This window comes from Pteropus medius, unplaced genomic scaffold (genome assembly GCF_902729225.1).
Source record: "Pteropus medius unplaced genomic scaffold, Ma_sr-lr_union100, whole genome shotgun sequence".
NCBI lineage: Eukaryota > Metazoa > Chordata > Mammalia > Chiroptera > Pteropodidae > Pteropus > Pteropus medius.
In genome coordinates this window covers 80,096-93,479 of record NW_024349803.1, presented here as the reverse complement: position 1 = coordinate 93,479, position 13,384 = coordinate 80,096, and the positions used below count along the sequence as shown (strand labels likewise).

Here is a 13,384-nt window from a genome sequence, read left to right as displayed (position 1 = left end):
CCGGGACCGCTCGGGTTCCATTAGCTACACAGAGCTGCAGCAAGGTGAGGGCCATGGCAGGGCACTCAGTGCACAGGCAAAGCCAGACTTTTCTCTTTGCTCCCTAAGATAGAGCAAGGGCTTTTCTCAACTAATACCAAATGTCCAACTGCACTGAAAATTACTGCCCTCGACACAGGCCCACTTCCCACTCCTTCTGTGACCTGGCTGGGGCATTGAGCCAAGAGCCAGAGCAAGGAAACACCTGCATCCAGGATCGGGGCTGGACTTCTGGTGATGGGACTCCTGGCAGTGCTAGGTGAGACAGGCCCAGCTGGCAAGGAGCCATGGGGATGCAAACTCTGCAGCCCAGAGCACTTTGAGACTAGGATGTGTGGCTCATATGGCTCTTTCCCCTCCAGTTTCTAGTATGCCGAATGGAAAGAGCCTTGGACAGGGCTCGGCAAAATGGCTTCCGTTGCTAGCTCTGCTAGAAGGCAGTTTCCTTCCCAACTCTGGGATCTACCCAGACCACTCTAAAAGTTGCAGTTGGGAAGATGACCTGAGGTCACAGCTCCAGGTCTGGTTCCAATTTTGATTCTAGAGGGTGGGTGATTAGTGGGGTGATAACCTGACAAGGAGCTTTTCCCCCTGAGTGGGAGAAAGGGCTCCTCAGAGAACCCAGCTCCTTGCCCTGGCTGTGGATTTTAGTCAGACTAGGAAGTTCTGTGGGTGGAGGTGAGCTCACCATATCTGCACTCTGGTAGAAGGGAAAGATGACCTGTACTGATCACCTACTCTCTTGTGGGGTCCTGTCATGGATATTGGTAAGGGTGATATTACAACAAAACTAATATTTATTGATGAATGCTTGTTATTTGCCAGGCACTGTAATAAGTACTTTTAATATGTTTCATTGTTTATTCTCCCCATGTGATAGGTAACTTTGTTATTCCCTACCCTTATGATTGCCCTTTTACTCATGAGAAACTTGCCCAACGGCCACATACCAAAAGGGGAGCAGAGATTCTAGCCCGAGCTGGTAGATTATGCAGAAAGGAAGGAAGGAAGCCTCCCAGGTGAGGGGAACAGGGGCAGCAGCATGTAGGCTGTGACCTTAGAACTGCCCAGAAGCCTTGCCTGAGAAGATGATGATGATTTTATTTTTAACAAATAATATTCACTGAATGCTTATTATGTGCCAGGCACTTTACCAAGTGCTTTTTGCATGATCTGCTCCTTTCATCCTTACTAGAACCTACCATAATAAGTATTATCCCCATTTAGAGATGTAAGATAGAGGATTACAAGGTTACGCAGCTTGCCGAGGGCCTCTCTTGACTCCAGAGCAGGCCCTGTAACCCCTGTGCTGCACGGCCTCTGACGTCCACCCTGGGGCTCAGGCTTCCTTCTGTAATTCAGGTGAGTTAGAGATGAGCACAGATAGTCTGGTGTCATTCTGGGACCCCACAGGCCCCTGACTGAACAGACAGTAGTGGAGGTTTAGAAAAACAGGGATGGGGCCTTTCAGCTAAGGGAAGCATCCACACAGAGCCCCTGTTGTACTCCTGCCATCTTGGATAAATCCTCGGGACTTCTGTCCTGTTTCTGCTTCGATGCCAATCCCCGTGAAGTCCCCTGAAGTGCTGTGCTCAGGGAGCTGGTTGATGGCAATGCTCATGACAAGTTTTTATGTCTGCTGTGTGCCCCTCCTCTCCAGCTCTGTCCCAAATGGGCTACAACCTGAGCCCCCAGTTTACCCAGCTCCTGGTCTCCCGCTACTGCTCGCGCTCTGCCAGTCCTGCCATGCAGCTAGACCGCTTCATCCAGGTGTGCACCCAGCTGCAGGTGCTGACGGAGGCCTTCCGGGAGAAGGACACAGCTGTGCAGGGCAACATTCGGCTCAGCTTTGAGGACTTCGTTACCATGACAGCTTCTCGGTTGCTGTGACCAGCCCATTGTAGAGAGTGGCATGCACCAGGGGACCTTGCCTGGCTCCATATAGTGGAAGAAGCATGTGGGCCTCTCTTCTTTTCCTGCCCCTCCTAGAAAAAGATTCTCCCTTTCCTGATGCTGCACTGTTCCACAAGAAGGCTAGGTGTCCTGTGTCATAGCCACCAAATAGTGGGGTCCTGGGATGAGGCCACACTGGTAGGGGCCTGCCCTAGGACAGGACTGGAAGTTGAATGTCTTACAGCCCTGCGCATTTAAGAGGCGCAGCCATGCAGCAGTAACAGGAGACGCCAGTCACTGCAAAGGGGTTAGTGTCCAGCTGGCCGGGCTCCGGCCTCCGGCTTCCCCTCCTGCGCCCCAGCACCAGCAGTGTCGCCCTTCGCACCTGTGTCCCCTCACCCGTGCTGTTCCCGTTTCTCCAAAGTGGAATCTGACCAAGGAGGAGAAAGATTTGCCTGGGGGAACAGTGGCCCGGATCCCACCACCCCCACAAGTCTGCGTATGTTAACTTCTGGGGGCCGTCCCTCCCCAGGGTGCCTAGACAGTCTGCTCTCTGGGCATGTTGGGCCAGGCTACTGCCCTCTGCAGCTCAGACTCCTCACTTGCCCACCATTCTCTGCTTGGCTTCAGTCCCCAGGGGGCAGTTGCTGCTCCCACTGCCAATGCTTTTGTAAAATTTTGTTTAAAATGTTTTGTTCATTTGGGGCCAAAAGTCCAGTGAAACTATAAACTTCAATAAAATGATAAAACTCTGTTCCACATATTCTACCTCACCTTCCCAGCTATGGGTTTATATGCTCATCCATTCCGTTATTCTTTGATTTATTCTTTCATTCACTGAATGTTTGAGTACATCCTCTATACCATGCTATGCAAAAAAAAGGCAGTTCAGGGGTACATGGTCTACCTAAGGCTGCTCCCATTTACCAGGATGAAGTTGAAGGGTAGGGATCTGGGGTCAGCTCAAGAAGCTGACCTTGTGTTTTACAACAGTTTTAGGGCTAGCATTTTGGGATGGAAGCAGCTGCCCTAAACTTTTTACAGCATGGCCTTTTTATTATTTCAAGCCCCAGTTTTATTTTACAGACAAACTCCATTTATTATTATAGCTTTACCCCCATTTTTATTAAGCACAAACATCTGAACTTGCCTGTTGGGTCTTCAGATCAGCGTGATAATCCAGTCTACACCGAATGCTTATAGCGAGCTGACGAAATTTCAGTCAAAAGCCAAGTCACATTCTGATTTGCCTGGGAGACTTTATCCTAGGTAATGGTATGATATCCTTTTGCTTTGAAGGGGCAAAGATTAAGAACTCCAGGCCCTAAGCAGGGGCTCCCCTCCCTGCAGTGGGTGGTTGGGAAAAGAAGCTATGACTTTTTGGCAGCTCAGGCCCCGCAGGTATGTTGGGCTCAGCCAGTTCAACCCTGTTCATTCTCTGTACTACTGGAGTCCTAGAATTTGATGGAATCTAGTTCCTGGAGGCCAGCTCCCGTCCAGAGCTAGAATCCCCTCCATGGCCCACTGTGAGTCCAGCTTCTGCTTGCCAATCTCCAATGACAAAGAACTCAGTGCCTTTCTAGGCAGCCCATTTCCTCCTTGACTCCTAGAACCTTCTTCCCAATGTGGTTTCCAAATCCTGCCACCTGGAAACCACCACCCATTGGCTACGGTTTTCTCTTCTGGGCCACCCAGAACATATATCATCCCTTTCTCCATGCCAGCCTTCTAGATACTTGGAATCTGCTACCACATTTCCCCCAAGTCCTCCCAAGCTCTTCAGCAACTCTTGACTGAGCATTGCTCCCCTTGGCACCTTGGTCACCTCCCCTGAATTTTCTCCAGTTCATCCAAGTCCCCCAAATGGAGGCCCTGGGCTCACCATGGCACTGGGTTCAACCAGTAGAGTAGAACTACTGCCATTATGGAAGTTTCTGGCATTTCTTTGTTCCCACTGAGCCAAGCATGTACTAAAACCCATCTTCAGATTAGTGCCAATCATAGTCTCAGCTGGTGCTCAGCTGAGGCCAGGGAGCCCAGGACCTAGGTTGGTACTTGCAGGCATGGTTGGTTCTGAGCTTGGGGGCCAACCCTCACATCTCCTGCACACTGCACCTCCAAGCCTGGCTTCAAACTTGACAAACAGCTTTGGATCCTAAAGCCAGCAGGAGTGCAGAATGGGCAGTATAGCCCAGCCCACCTGGCCACACCTGCATATCTGTGGAACTGTCCATGAGAGCAGGGTTGGTGAGTGATCTATAGAGTGGGATGATAGACTACACCTTCCACCCACCCGTGTGATGCCTAAAAATCTCTGGACTGGGCCCCTGGCAGGATCATGGTTTTACCCCACTTCTAGACAGGTGAGGTCAAGAAGGAGCCCACAGCTCCATTAATCAGACTAAGCAGACCCAGTGGTGCGCACGGCTGGGCTGACCTCTGCCAGATGTCCCCTGCCTCTCTCAGCAGAGCAGTACTTCAGACTGTGTTCCACCTTCTGCTCTGGCAACAAGGATCAAGGCATCTGGCAGCCCGCTGATCATCTTGGTGGCAGACAGAGCACGTCTAGCCAAGTCTGTGGCTTTCTCTTATTATCCAGTGAGTTCATAGAGAATAAATGCAAGCCCTAATTTCCAAGAAGGTGCAGAGAATAGTCGTCTGTTAACCCCACTGTTTGCCCACCTTACCCCCTTACCTTCCAAAGGCCTCTGGGCCTGTGAGCAGACAGATATGCCAAGGATCGAGATCCCGAGCATCAGAATTGGTACTGCCTGAGGAAGCAGCACTGTGTGTGCTCAGGCCTGGCTAGGAGCCCATCTGAGATGCAGTGTGTTGGGGGATGGGAGGTGGGAGTAGTCCCTAGGTAACAGCATTCCAGTGCTGCCTGTTTTCCTTCCCCACCTGCACCCCTGCACTGACTTCCCCACCTTCCTTGTTCCTAACCTAAGCACAGATTTTGTGCAATTACAAGGAAAGGGAACATTCAGTGCCAGGCTTTTAATTACAATTGCTTCGGGCTGCTGTCCTCCATGCTAAATGGCAACATGGAAAGTGTTTTATCACACCACGAAGCCAAAAGGGTCCGGTCTACGGTGCGTGCGCTTGGCACCTGGTGAGCATGGGGCTGTGTTCCCACAGGAGAAGGGCTGGGCCCAGATGAGTTCACCGGGAATCAGAGTGGCTGGCCAAGTCTAGCCGAGGCTTTAGGGAGCCACTGGGCCAGATGGAAATGCCTGCTGGGGCCCTTCTAGCAGACTCCAGGGAAGGCTGGTAATTGGGTAGGAGAGGGGTGTTTGGGAGGAAGGCCAAGCTCTGCAAGGATGATGAGGATGGATGGTACTGTGGCATATGGCCAAGTGAGAGGAATGCAATGATAATCTTGTGCACAACACTTTACACTTTACAAATTGCTTTCCACTTTCTTGAGCATGCTTAATCCTCACATCAGTCCTGTTCAAGGGACACAGAGAGAAGGGAAGTGACTTGCCCAGAGTCAAACAGGTAGAAAACCAGGACTGGAGCCCTGGCCTTGCACTGCATCCAACAGTCTTTCCACAAGGAGTAGGGGCTGGTCCCCCAGGAGCCAATAGCCCTTGCTCAAGGCAGCACCGTGGTGACGCTGGTGAGCACCACGTGCTCTGAGACTTTGGAGACGGAGCACCGGCTGTGCAGGCTGGCAGAGGAGCGGGGGCTGGGGGCTTTCAGAGAGCCGCAGGGACCCAGGCCAGGCAGGCAGCAGGAAAAGGCAGCCTTAAACTGCTCCCGGAATTTACCTTAGTTGGGAGACAGAAGACACAGCCATAAGGAGACAGGTGTAGCGGGAAGGTGCCTTGGGCCCAAGGACACCCACGCAACTCCAACCAAGCTGCCTGTGAGGGGGCGGGAGGGAAGAGTGGAGCTGGGAGGGAGAATGCCCCAGGGCCACCCCTTCACTGCCAGGAAGAGTGAGGACAGAGGCCTCACTCAGAGTGGGTCTCCAGGGAGAAGTGCAATTTTTATCTGATTCCTTGACTGCGCTCTGGCTCTGAGCTCAGCTCAAAACGTGGCCTCTGGCTCAGGGGCCTCGGGTCACCTCTGCCCTCCTTGTTGTGTAGGTGGAGGAGCTTGGGGCTCACCTTCCGTCTAGGCTTTCCCCGTCTCTGCTCCAAGGTGATGAAAGCGACAGCAGTAGTAGCCCTCACACCAGGCACCGTAAACGGGTGTCTTGGCCTTGACCCCCAGGAGAGGTGGGGTCCTTTAAATTCACTTCACAGATGAGACACACAGAGCTGCGGTGGTTTGCCCGAGGTCACCACCCAGCCAGAAGGCGGACCGTTTCTAATGCCAAAGCCCTTTGCTTAATGAGTACGAGAGTGGTGAAGGAGCAACTACCACGGCCACCGTGTTCAGCCGAGGGACACCAGAGAAACAGGTTTTTGTCTGGAACCGAAACCTCCTTGATCATGTTTCATCATCCCGCCAGCCTCTCTGGTGCCCAGCAAAGGGCCAGGCACACAGTAGGTGCTCAGTAAATGTAGACCAAACACTGCAGCACTCCATTCATCCCTTCTGTTCTCTGAGCTGCAAACCATCCGGCCAGCCTCTGTTCAGTAATTCTTGAGCCTCAGTGAGGGTTATAATATTGACCCCTGGTCCCTTTCAACCTTTTCTTGAAGATTATTTGTGTCCAGGCTTGAACAGTCATCTGGACCAGTCCTTTAGGCCTCGTCCCAGAGTCAGAGGTCTGGTGAGTCACACTTTTGCTGAGTCAAAGTTAGGGGTGCATGACCACTCTGAGACTGAGGTAGAGGGAGCCAGCCGATAGGAACTGTGGGACAGCTGAGAGGAGGCCCTAGTGGGGGCGAGGGACTGGCAGGCCTGGAATTCCAGAGAGGGGACTAGGAAGGCTAGTGCTGGAGGAGGCTGGATCCAGGGATAGCCCTCCAAATTCTGGTTCCTCTGCTAGTGTGTATCTAGCCTGAGAAAGCCCTCTGGCTGCCCGGGGCTGCCTCTGCTGGTGACCCTCTCTTTCCTCTGACACCCCAATTATGCAGTCATCTCCTCAGGCCCTCTTCCCACAGGCATGGGTCCCTCTGGAGCTTCTGTTAACCAGAAGGGCTGATTGGAAGTCCTGCTGTGCATGCACCAGGCAAGGGTAGAGATGAGCTGGTCTATCTGCTCTCCTTCCCACCCACTCGCTGATCTGTATAATCTGCAAAACTGGGTCCTGGGTGGTGGTTAGCTTTTTCTGGCCACATTTGAGAGTGTCGCTGGTCTCCCACTCAGACCAAGGCTCCTGGGCGGGGCCAAGTCTTCTCCCTGAGTGGGAATTCCCAGAGCAGGGTTAAGATCCCCGGAAAGGAGCAAGTATCTCTTCCCCTGTCATCCTTTATTCGGCCTAGGCTGGGGATAGGGAGGCTATTTTCCTGGGGACTGTTGCCCTCAGTCACTCTGTCTCCCCAGCCCACTTACCACTGAGGAAGTTGTAGATGATGGGATTTGCAGCGCTGTTGGCATACACCAGCCAGTGGGAGAAGGTGAAGCAGGCATAGATAGCTTCTCGGTCGCTGGCTTGGTGGAACATCCCGAACACCCTAGAGGACAGGACAGTCAGAAATGGGGCAGATGTGTGTATACGCGTTTGTGTGGCGTTGCTCATAGAACTCAAGCTACAGGTCTGTAAAGTACAGAAGCTACCCCTCCGTCCGCCTGGTAGCCCTTTCCTGGGTCCGGGGTCTTGACTACAGTTTTTTGTCTTGAGCAACAGAGAGTATGACTAGAGTAGGCCCAGGGACAGGGACTAGGGTACATCTGCTCAGTTACCAGCTATCTAATCCCCTGAGGCTCCCCATCTACTTTCTCATCCACCCTGATAGCAGCATGATGGGAGTCATAGGCACCATCCATTTTTCAAAGAGGGAAACTATTTGAGGCTCAAAGAAGTCTTGAGCATGGCTATGTGACAGGCCCAAGGTCACATAGCCATGGAGCAGCCAAGCACAAACTCACACTGAGATGGTCTCATGTCAGATACTCCATGTTCTTTCCTCGTACCTCATGGCCTCTCACTTGTGGTGCCCCTGTCTCCCTCTGTTTAGCATGCTGTCCCTTCTACAGGGCTTGGTCCCTCCCTTCCTTCTAGTCTGCCAAATGGCACTTCCTCAAAGAGGCTTTTTAAAAACCATGATATCTTAGAAAAGATTTAAAAAAAAAACAAAACAAAACACCAACCCCTGTCACTGTCACTCTCTATCCACTTTCATTATTTTATTTTTCTTCATAGCAGTTATACTATGTATTTATTTCTCTCTCCCACTGGACGTAGTCTCTGTAATGGCAGGGACTCTGTCTTGTACACTGTTCACTGTGTTTTCAGCCCTACCATCTGATGAGTGGATGATGGAGGTCAGGACTGTAGTTATTCACATGTTACAGATGAGGAGATTGAGGCCCAGAGAAGAGAAATGGCCTTCCCCAAGGTCACACCATGGCCTTGGCATGGAGCCAGGTCTTTCTCCAAAGCAGAGAGAGCTCCTTCCTCTGACCCCACCACCACCACCCACTCCAATGTCTCCCCACGTGTTCTCACCTCTTAAGGACATTGAGGACACTGATGGGCAGGTAGCAGAGGGCAAAGACCAGCAGCACTACCATCAGCATCTTGGCTGTCTTCCTCCGGGCACGCATCTGCTTCACCTCAGCCAGGAAGGCCCGGGCCCTAGGCAGAGGTTCTGCACTGGGGTCCTGCCCCTGCTCTTCGGGCTGGTCTGAGGGCGGCTTCCAGTTTCTCACCAGGGCCGATGTGGTGCCAGGGATCTGTCCAGCACAGAGACAGCGATGGTAGGAGGAGCTTCCGGTGGGAGAAGCTCCTGGTGGGAGGAGCTCGTGGTGGGAGGTCGGTTTCCTTTTCAGGGCTCTGCTTCAGGCTGGACTCTGGGGCAGGTGGAGGTGGATGAGGGGAACAAACCCTTGCAATAGGAAGGAACCTAATATTCATGATAAAGACCAAGACTGGACTGAGGGTGAACACCATATCTTCATTTTTCATTAGCTCATTGTGAGACCACCCCCAACGTGCCTTTGGGGAAGGTATTCTTGGCCCTCAGTTTCAGATGAGGCAACTTAGAGGCAGGGGACACTTGACAACATCCTCCCAGCTGCCCATCCATCCTCCTTGGATCACCATCTCCTAAGATCACCACCTCCATCTGTGGGGTAGGAGTGGAGGTGAGCTGTGCCTCCCGCTGGCCCATGCCTGCCTATGGTGAAATCTGGGCAAGGGGCAAGTAGGTGGGTAGCATGGAATGACCTGGGCCTCAGAGCACAGATCCCAGCCTTGGGGCAGTACCCATCAGCCTATGATGGTTCCAGGCTCCCGGCACAGCCATTGATATTCTTGAAGCCTCTTCTACCACTGGATGCCTGAATCACCCCGCAGCAGAGGGCATGAAGCTCGAGTCCAGGAGACTTGGGGTCTAGGGCCAGCTCAGCCATTCACGAGCCATGTGACCTTGGTTAACTCACTTTCTTTTTCTGAGTCTTGGTTTTACTGTCTGTTAGATGAGGAGAGCGACTGCTGCCACCTTGCCTGGGAGCTGTGTGGAGCAGGTGGCATGTGCTGGTAGACTGCAAGGCTGGCCATGTTCTAGCTTGCATCCTCTCACTGTCCAGACACTGACCCGACACTGACCCAGGACTCACTCCTGCTGGTGCCAAGGGCCTCTAAGCACTCCCCACATTTCCTCCTCCCCCCACTCACCACAAAAATACTGCCTAAAATCTGCTGCAGTCAGTTTGTAATAGGGAGAAGAAGGCAGGCCCTGGAACCAGGAAGGCTCTGCCACTCAGCATGTTCAGAATGGGTAACATTGCTGCTTTGGTCAGATAGTTATGAAGACATTGTGGGCAACATGCCTAATTTGGCAAGCAACATGGAGGTGCTATTGTTCTGGCGCTGAACTGAGCACTGGAATCCCACAGATCTGGGTTCGAGTCCCTGCCCTTCCACTCACTGAAGGAGGGATTTGGGAGAAGTTGCTTTGCCTCTCTGGGTCTGTTTGTTCATATATTAAGTTGGGGATAATATATGGTGGTTAAGAGGATGCAAGACTGCCTGGAGGTGCATGGTACAATCAGTGGCAGCTACTGATACTAGAACAATATCAGTTACTATTTGGTTCCAGGATTGGCAGTAGTGCTTTCGGCTTTGAGTTTGATATGTCCCTGGGTGTTGCCTCTCTCTGGCTGCAGACAGGATGGCATGTTCTGAAGGCAAAAAACTGTCTAGTCTTTTAGACCAGCACCCCATCCCCTCCCAGCCCAAATAGCGACACCAGAGTGGGCCTCACCTGGCGACCCCAGAGCTTGCGGAAGATCTGGAAATAAGCCATGGCCATGAGGCCCAGCGGGGCCAGGTAGGTGACAATGAAGAAGCAACTGTGGTAGATCTTGGGATAGAGGTCATCTGTAGGAACCAAAAGATGGAAAGTTTGGGCCCAATGTGGGACTTCCCAGCCTTTCCTGGTAAGCAATGCCACCTTGCCCCAACTAGGGCCAAAGCAAGCAGCTGAGCCCCATACAGGGACCATGGCAGAGAGAGCCTTGGAGTTGCCCAACCTGGGGGTGCCCATCCTGAAGGAATCCCTAGCAGATGTCTGTACTAGAAGAGGTACCCACCCTGGAGTTGCAGTTGGTAGATGCCTGGTCTAGGGTGTCCTCCGAGAAGACACCCACCCTGGATGCCCTGACAAATTTCTGCTCTAGGGGAGTATGTGACTCAGAGGTGCCCACTTCACGGATGCCTGCCCAAGGCTCCCGCCATTACCTGCCCAGCGTTCATCACAGACAGAGAAGAGCCGGGTGCGATTGGCTAGTTCAGGCAGCACACTGCTGCATTCCATAACAGCAGCCTGGGGTACCATGACAGCCAGCGACACAGCCCAGATGCCTAGGATGGAGCCACGGGCACGCCGGGCGGTGCTCTTGAACAACAACGGGTGGCAGATGGCATACCAGCGGTCCAGGGCGATGAAGCTGAGAGTCAGCACTGCCACTGACACAGACACGGCCTGCCCCATGGGGACACAATGTCAGTCCTCTTGGGTGCCACCCAGAGACATGGGGTGAATGATGGGGCTCACAGCCCAGAAATACCAAGCAGCTAGGTGCAGTGCACATCCTGACCCCGCCACTTACTGGCTGTGTAAATTTGGGCAAATCACTCACCCTCTCTAAGCTTCGCCTGCAGAGTGGGAATACATCATTCACCTGGCAAGATTCTCATGAGAATAAATGAAATTATGGCTAGAAAATGTCCAGCTTGAGACCTGGCACAGAGTAGGTGCTCCCCTGCTATGAATAATAACTTAACACTTATGGAACTTCCTACATGCCAGACATTGTCCTCATTATCCTCACCGCAATCCCATGAGGTGGGGTCTCATCCCCTGTTACAGAAGAGGAAACTGAGGCAAGGAAGGTTAAATATCTCCCAGGGTGATTTTCCTCATCTGCCTGTCTCTATTCTCAGGGTTGCTAGAGTTAATCAGTTGAATGGAAAACCTCAAAACAGTGGGAAATCCAAGAGGCATTCCTCACTGCCCTGGGATGCTATCCCTTCCTCAGGCTGTTGAGAAACAGGCCTCCTTCTGGGAGGCAGGGATGAGCCTACGCTCCAGGTGCAGGTGGGCAATGCCTCCAGGAGTGCCCCCACCTTCTGGGGTACAGGAGAGAGTTGAGGAATGCAACTGAGGGGCCATTCTGGCCTCTGGCCCTCCTACCACTCTCCCTCAACCACATCTGGACATCCTGATTCTCAATGGGGGGGAAGCGCTGGCCAGGGGTGAGGAGAAGGGGAGGAGCCTTTCTAGCAGGCCCCCTCAAATCTACTCTCCTTGGGATCAGGAAGCAGGCCTATGTGCATTTGTGTCTGCCACTGTGGGCTTGTGCCTCTCTCCTCCACTGTGTGTGGTGTGCCTGGAGATCACTGTGTATGTGTCCACACATGGCTGTGTGTGTGAAAGGGAGGGGAAAGGATCTCTGTGTGAGTATGTGGAGCTGTCTGTACCCTCCAGTGTCAGGCTTGTCTTCGCTCTGGCCAACAGTAGAGGATGGCCCACAGAGGTACTGAGCCACTGTGTTCTGTCTGAAAGGCATGTCTGAGGGTCACATCCTTTGAAAGGCCATGGTTTTTTAACTTGAAGGGTGTGACAGGAAGGTGATGAGGGGCACAAGGACAGAGCTCACCTGTAGATAGGGGATGACCTTGCAGAGGGCAGGTCCGAAGAGCCAGGACTCAGTGATGTCTACTAGAAGGCTGGCCGGCAGGCAGATGGCTGTCACCAGCACATCAGCCAGGGACAGGTTGACAATGAAGTAGTTGGTGACGGTCCTCATGTGATGGTTCCGCCACACGGCCAGGCAGACTGAGGGATGGCATGGGGATGAAGTGAAGTCAAGGGCCAAGCCATGCCCATTCTAGCTCAGGCTCATCAGCGAGCGCCCCCCTCCCCCCCCACACACTATCAGTGCAGAGAGATAGGGGCTGGGGAGAGGGGAAGAGAAGAGAGGCCTAGGACCCCTTCCAGTTCCCTGGGGAATCCCGCAACAGCACGAGGACATAGGGACCTACCCAGCGTGTTGCCAACCAGGGCCACGAGGAATACAGCCATGTAGGCGATGATGAGGACCCACTCGTACTGCTTGGGGTACAGATAATCGCGCCACAGATAGCGGAGAAACTCATCTTCGTAGTCGAGAGGCACGGGGGACGCTTCTCCACTGCCAGTGGGGACCCCAGTCTGGGCTACTAGGGTGGCGGAGGGCTCCATGAGCTCAGGAGCTGCTGCGGCAGAGGGGCATCATGGGCTCTGCGGAGGGAGGGGAGCCCGGGCCAGGCTTCGGCCCACTTCCCTCAGGCCCCGGAGTCTTGCACCCAGGTCTTTTGTGGGTTCCAGACCCAAACCTCCTGAAGGAAGGGAGGAAGGAAGAAAGGAAACATTAGGGACTATGCCAGGCAATTTGTATATAAATTATATCTTAATTCTCACAGTCCTGTGGACTGTGGTGGAGAAGGACAAAGCTCTCCCCTTCCATCCTCGGTTTCTCCGTCCATACAATGAGGTAATGACCGTACCTACCTCACGGGACCGCGGAGGAGAGTAATGAGCTCTAAAGCACGCCTAGTGTTTTATCCAGAAACCAACACAGAAAGCCAGCTTCCCATGACTAGAGAACCCTGCTTTACAGAGGAGATGGAAGCTCAGAGAGGTCGAGACCCTTGCTCAAGGTCACAAAGCTACTATGCCAGGTCTGTCTGAATCCACCGAACACCACAGACTTGGGAGAGAAAGTCAGCTGATTGCAAATATTCACCCCTGAGTCCATTCCAACCAGAATTTTTGGTTGGAAAAAAAAGTCAAGGCAGGCGTTAGAGACTCAGGCCCCGCCCATCGGACCTGTCAGACCCTTCCCG

The 13,384-nt window shown here is 53.0% G+C and overlaps 2 protein-coding genes across 2 annotated transcripts in view; one reads left to right on the top strand and one right to left on the bottom strand.

Moving 5' to 3' along the window:
- The window catches only part of PEF1 (penta-EF-hand domain containing 1), a 16,676-nt gene extending 13,976 nt beyond the window's left edge, over positions 1-2,700 (top strand). Inside the window, exons 4-5 of the mRNA XM_039836797.1 lie at positions 3-44; positions 1,700-2,700. Coding sequence (XP_039692731.1) covers positions 3-44; positions 1,700-1,929 — 272 coding nt within the window. The 3' untranslated portion in view covers positions 1,930-2,700. The remainder of the gene's footprint in view (positions 1-2; positions 45-1,699) is intronic.
- Positions 2,701-2,748: 48 nt separating this feature from the next.
- Positions 2,749-13,384, bottom strand: part of HCRTR1 (hypocretin receptor 1) — an 11,865-nt gene continuing 1,229 nt past the window's right edge. Inside the window, exons 2-8 of the mRNA XM_039836871.1 lie at positions 12,542-12,877; positions 12,157-12,335; positions 10,736-10,979; positions 10,260-10,375; positions 8,501-8,727; positions 7,384-7,505; positions 2,749-5,705 (exon numbers count right to left, since the gene is read on the bottom strand). Of these exons, the coding sequence (XP_039692805.1) occupies positions 5,530-5,705; positions 7,384-7,505; positions 8,501-8,727; positions 10,260-10,375; positions 10,736-10,979; positions 12,157-12,335; positions 12,542-12,740 (1,263 nt within the window). The 5' untranslated portion in view covers positions 12,741-12,877 and the 3' untranslated portion in view covers positions 2,749-5,529. The remainder of the gene's footprint in view (positions 5,706-7,383; positions 7,506-8,500; positions 8,728-10,259; positions 10,376-10,735; positions 10,980-12,156; positions 12,336-12,541; positions 12,878-13,384) is intronic.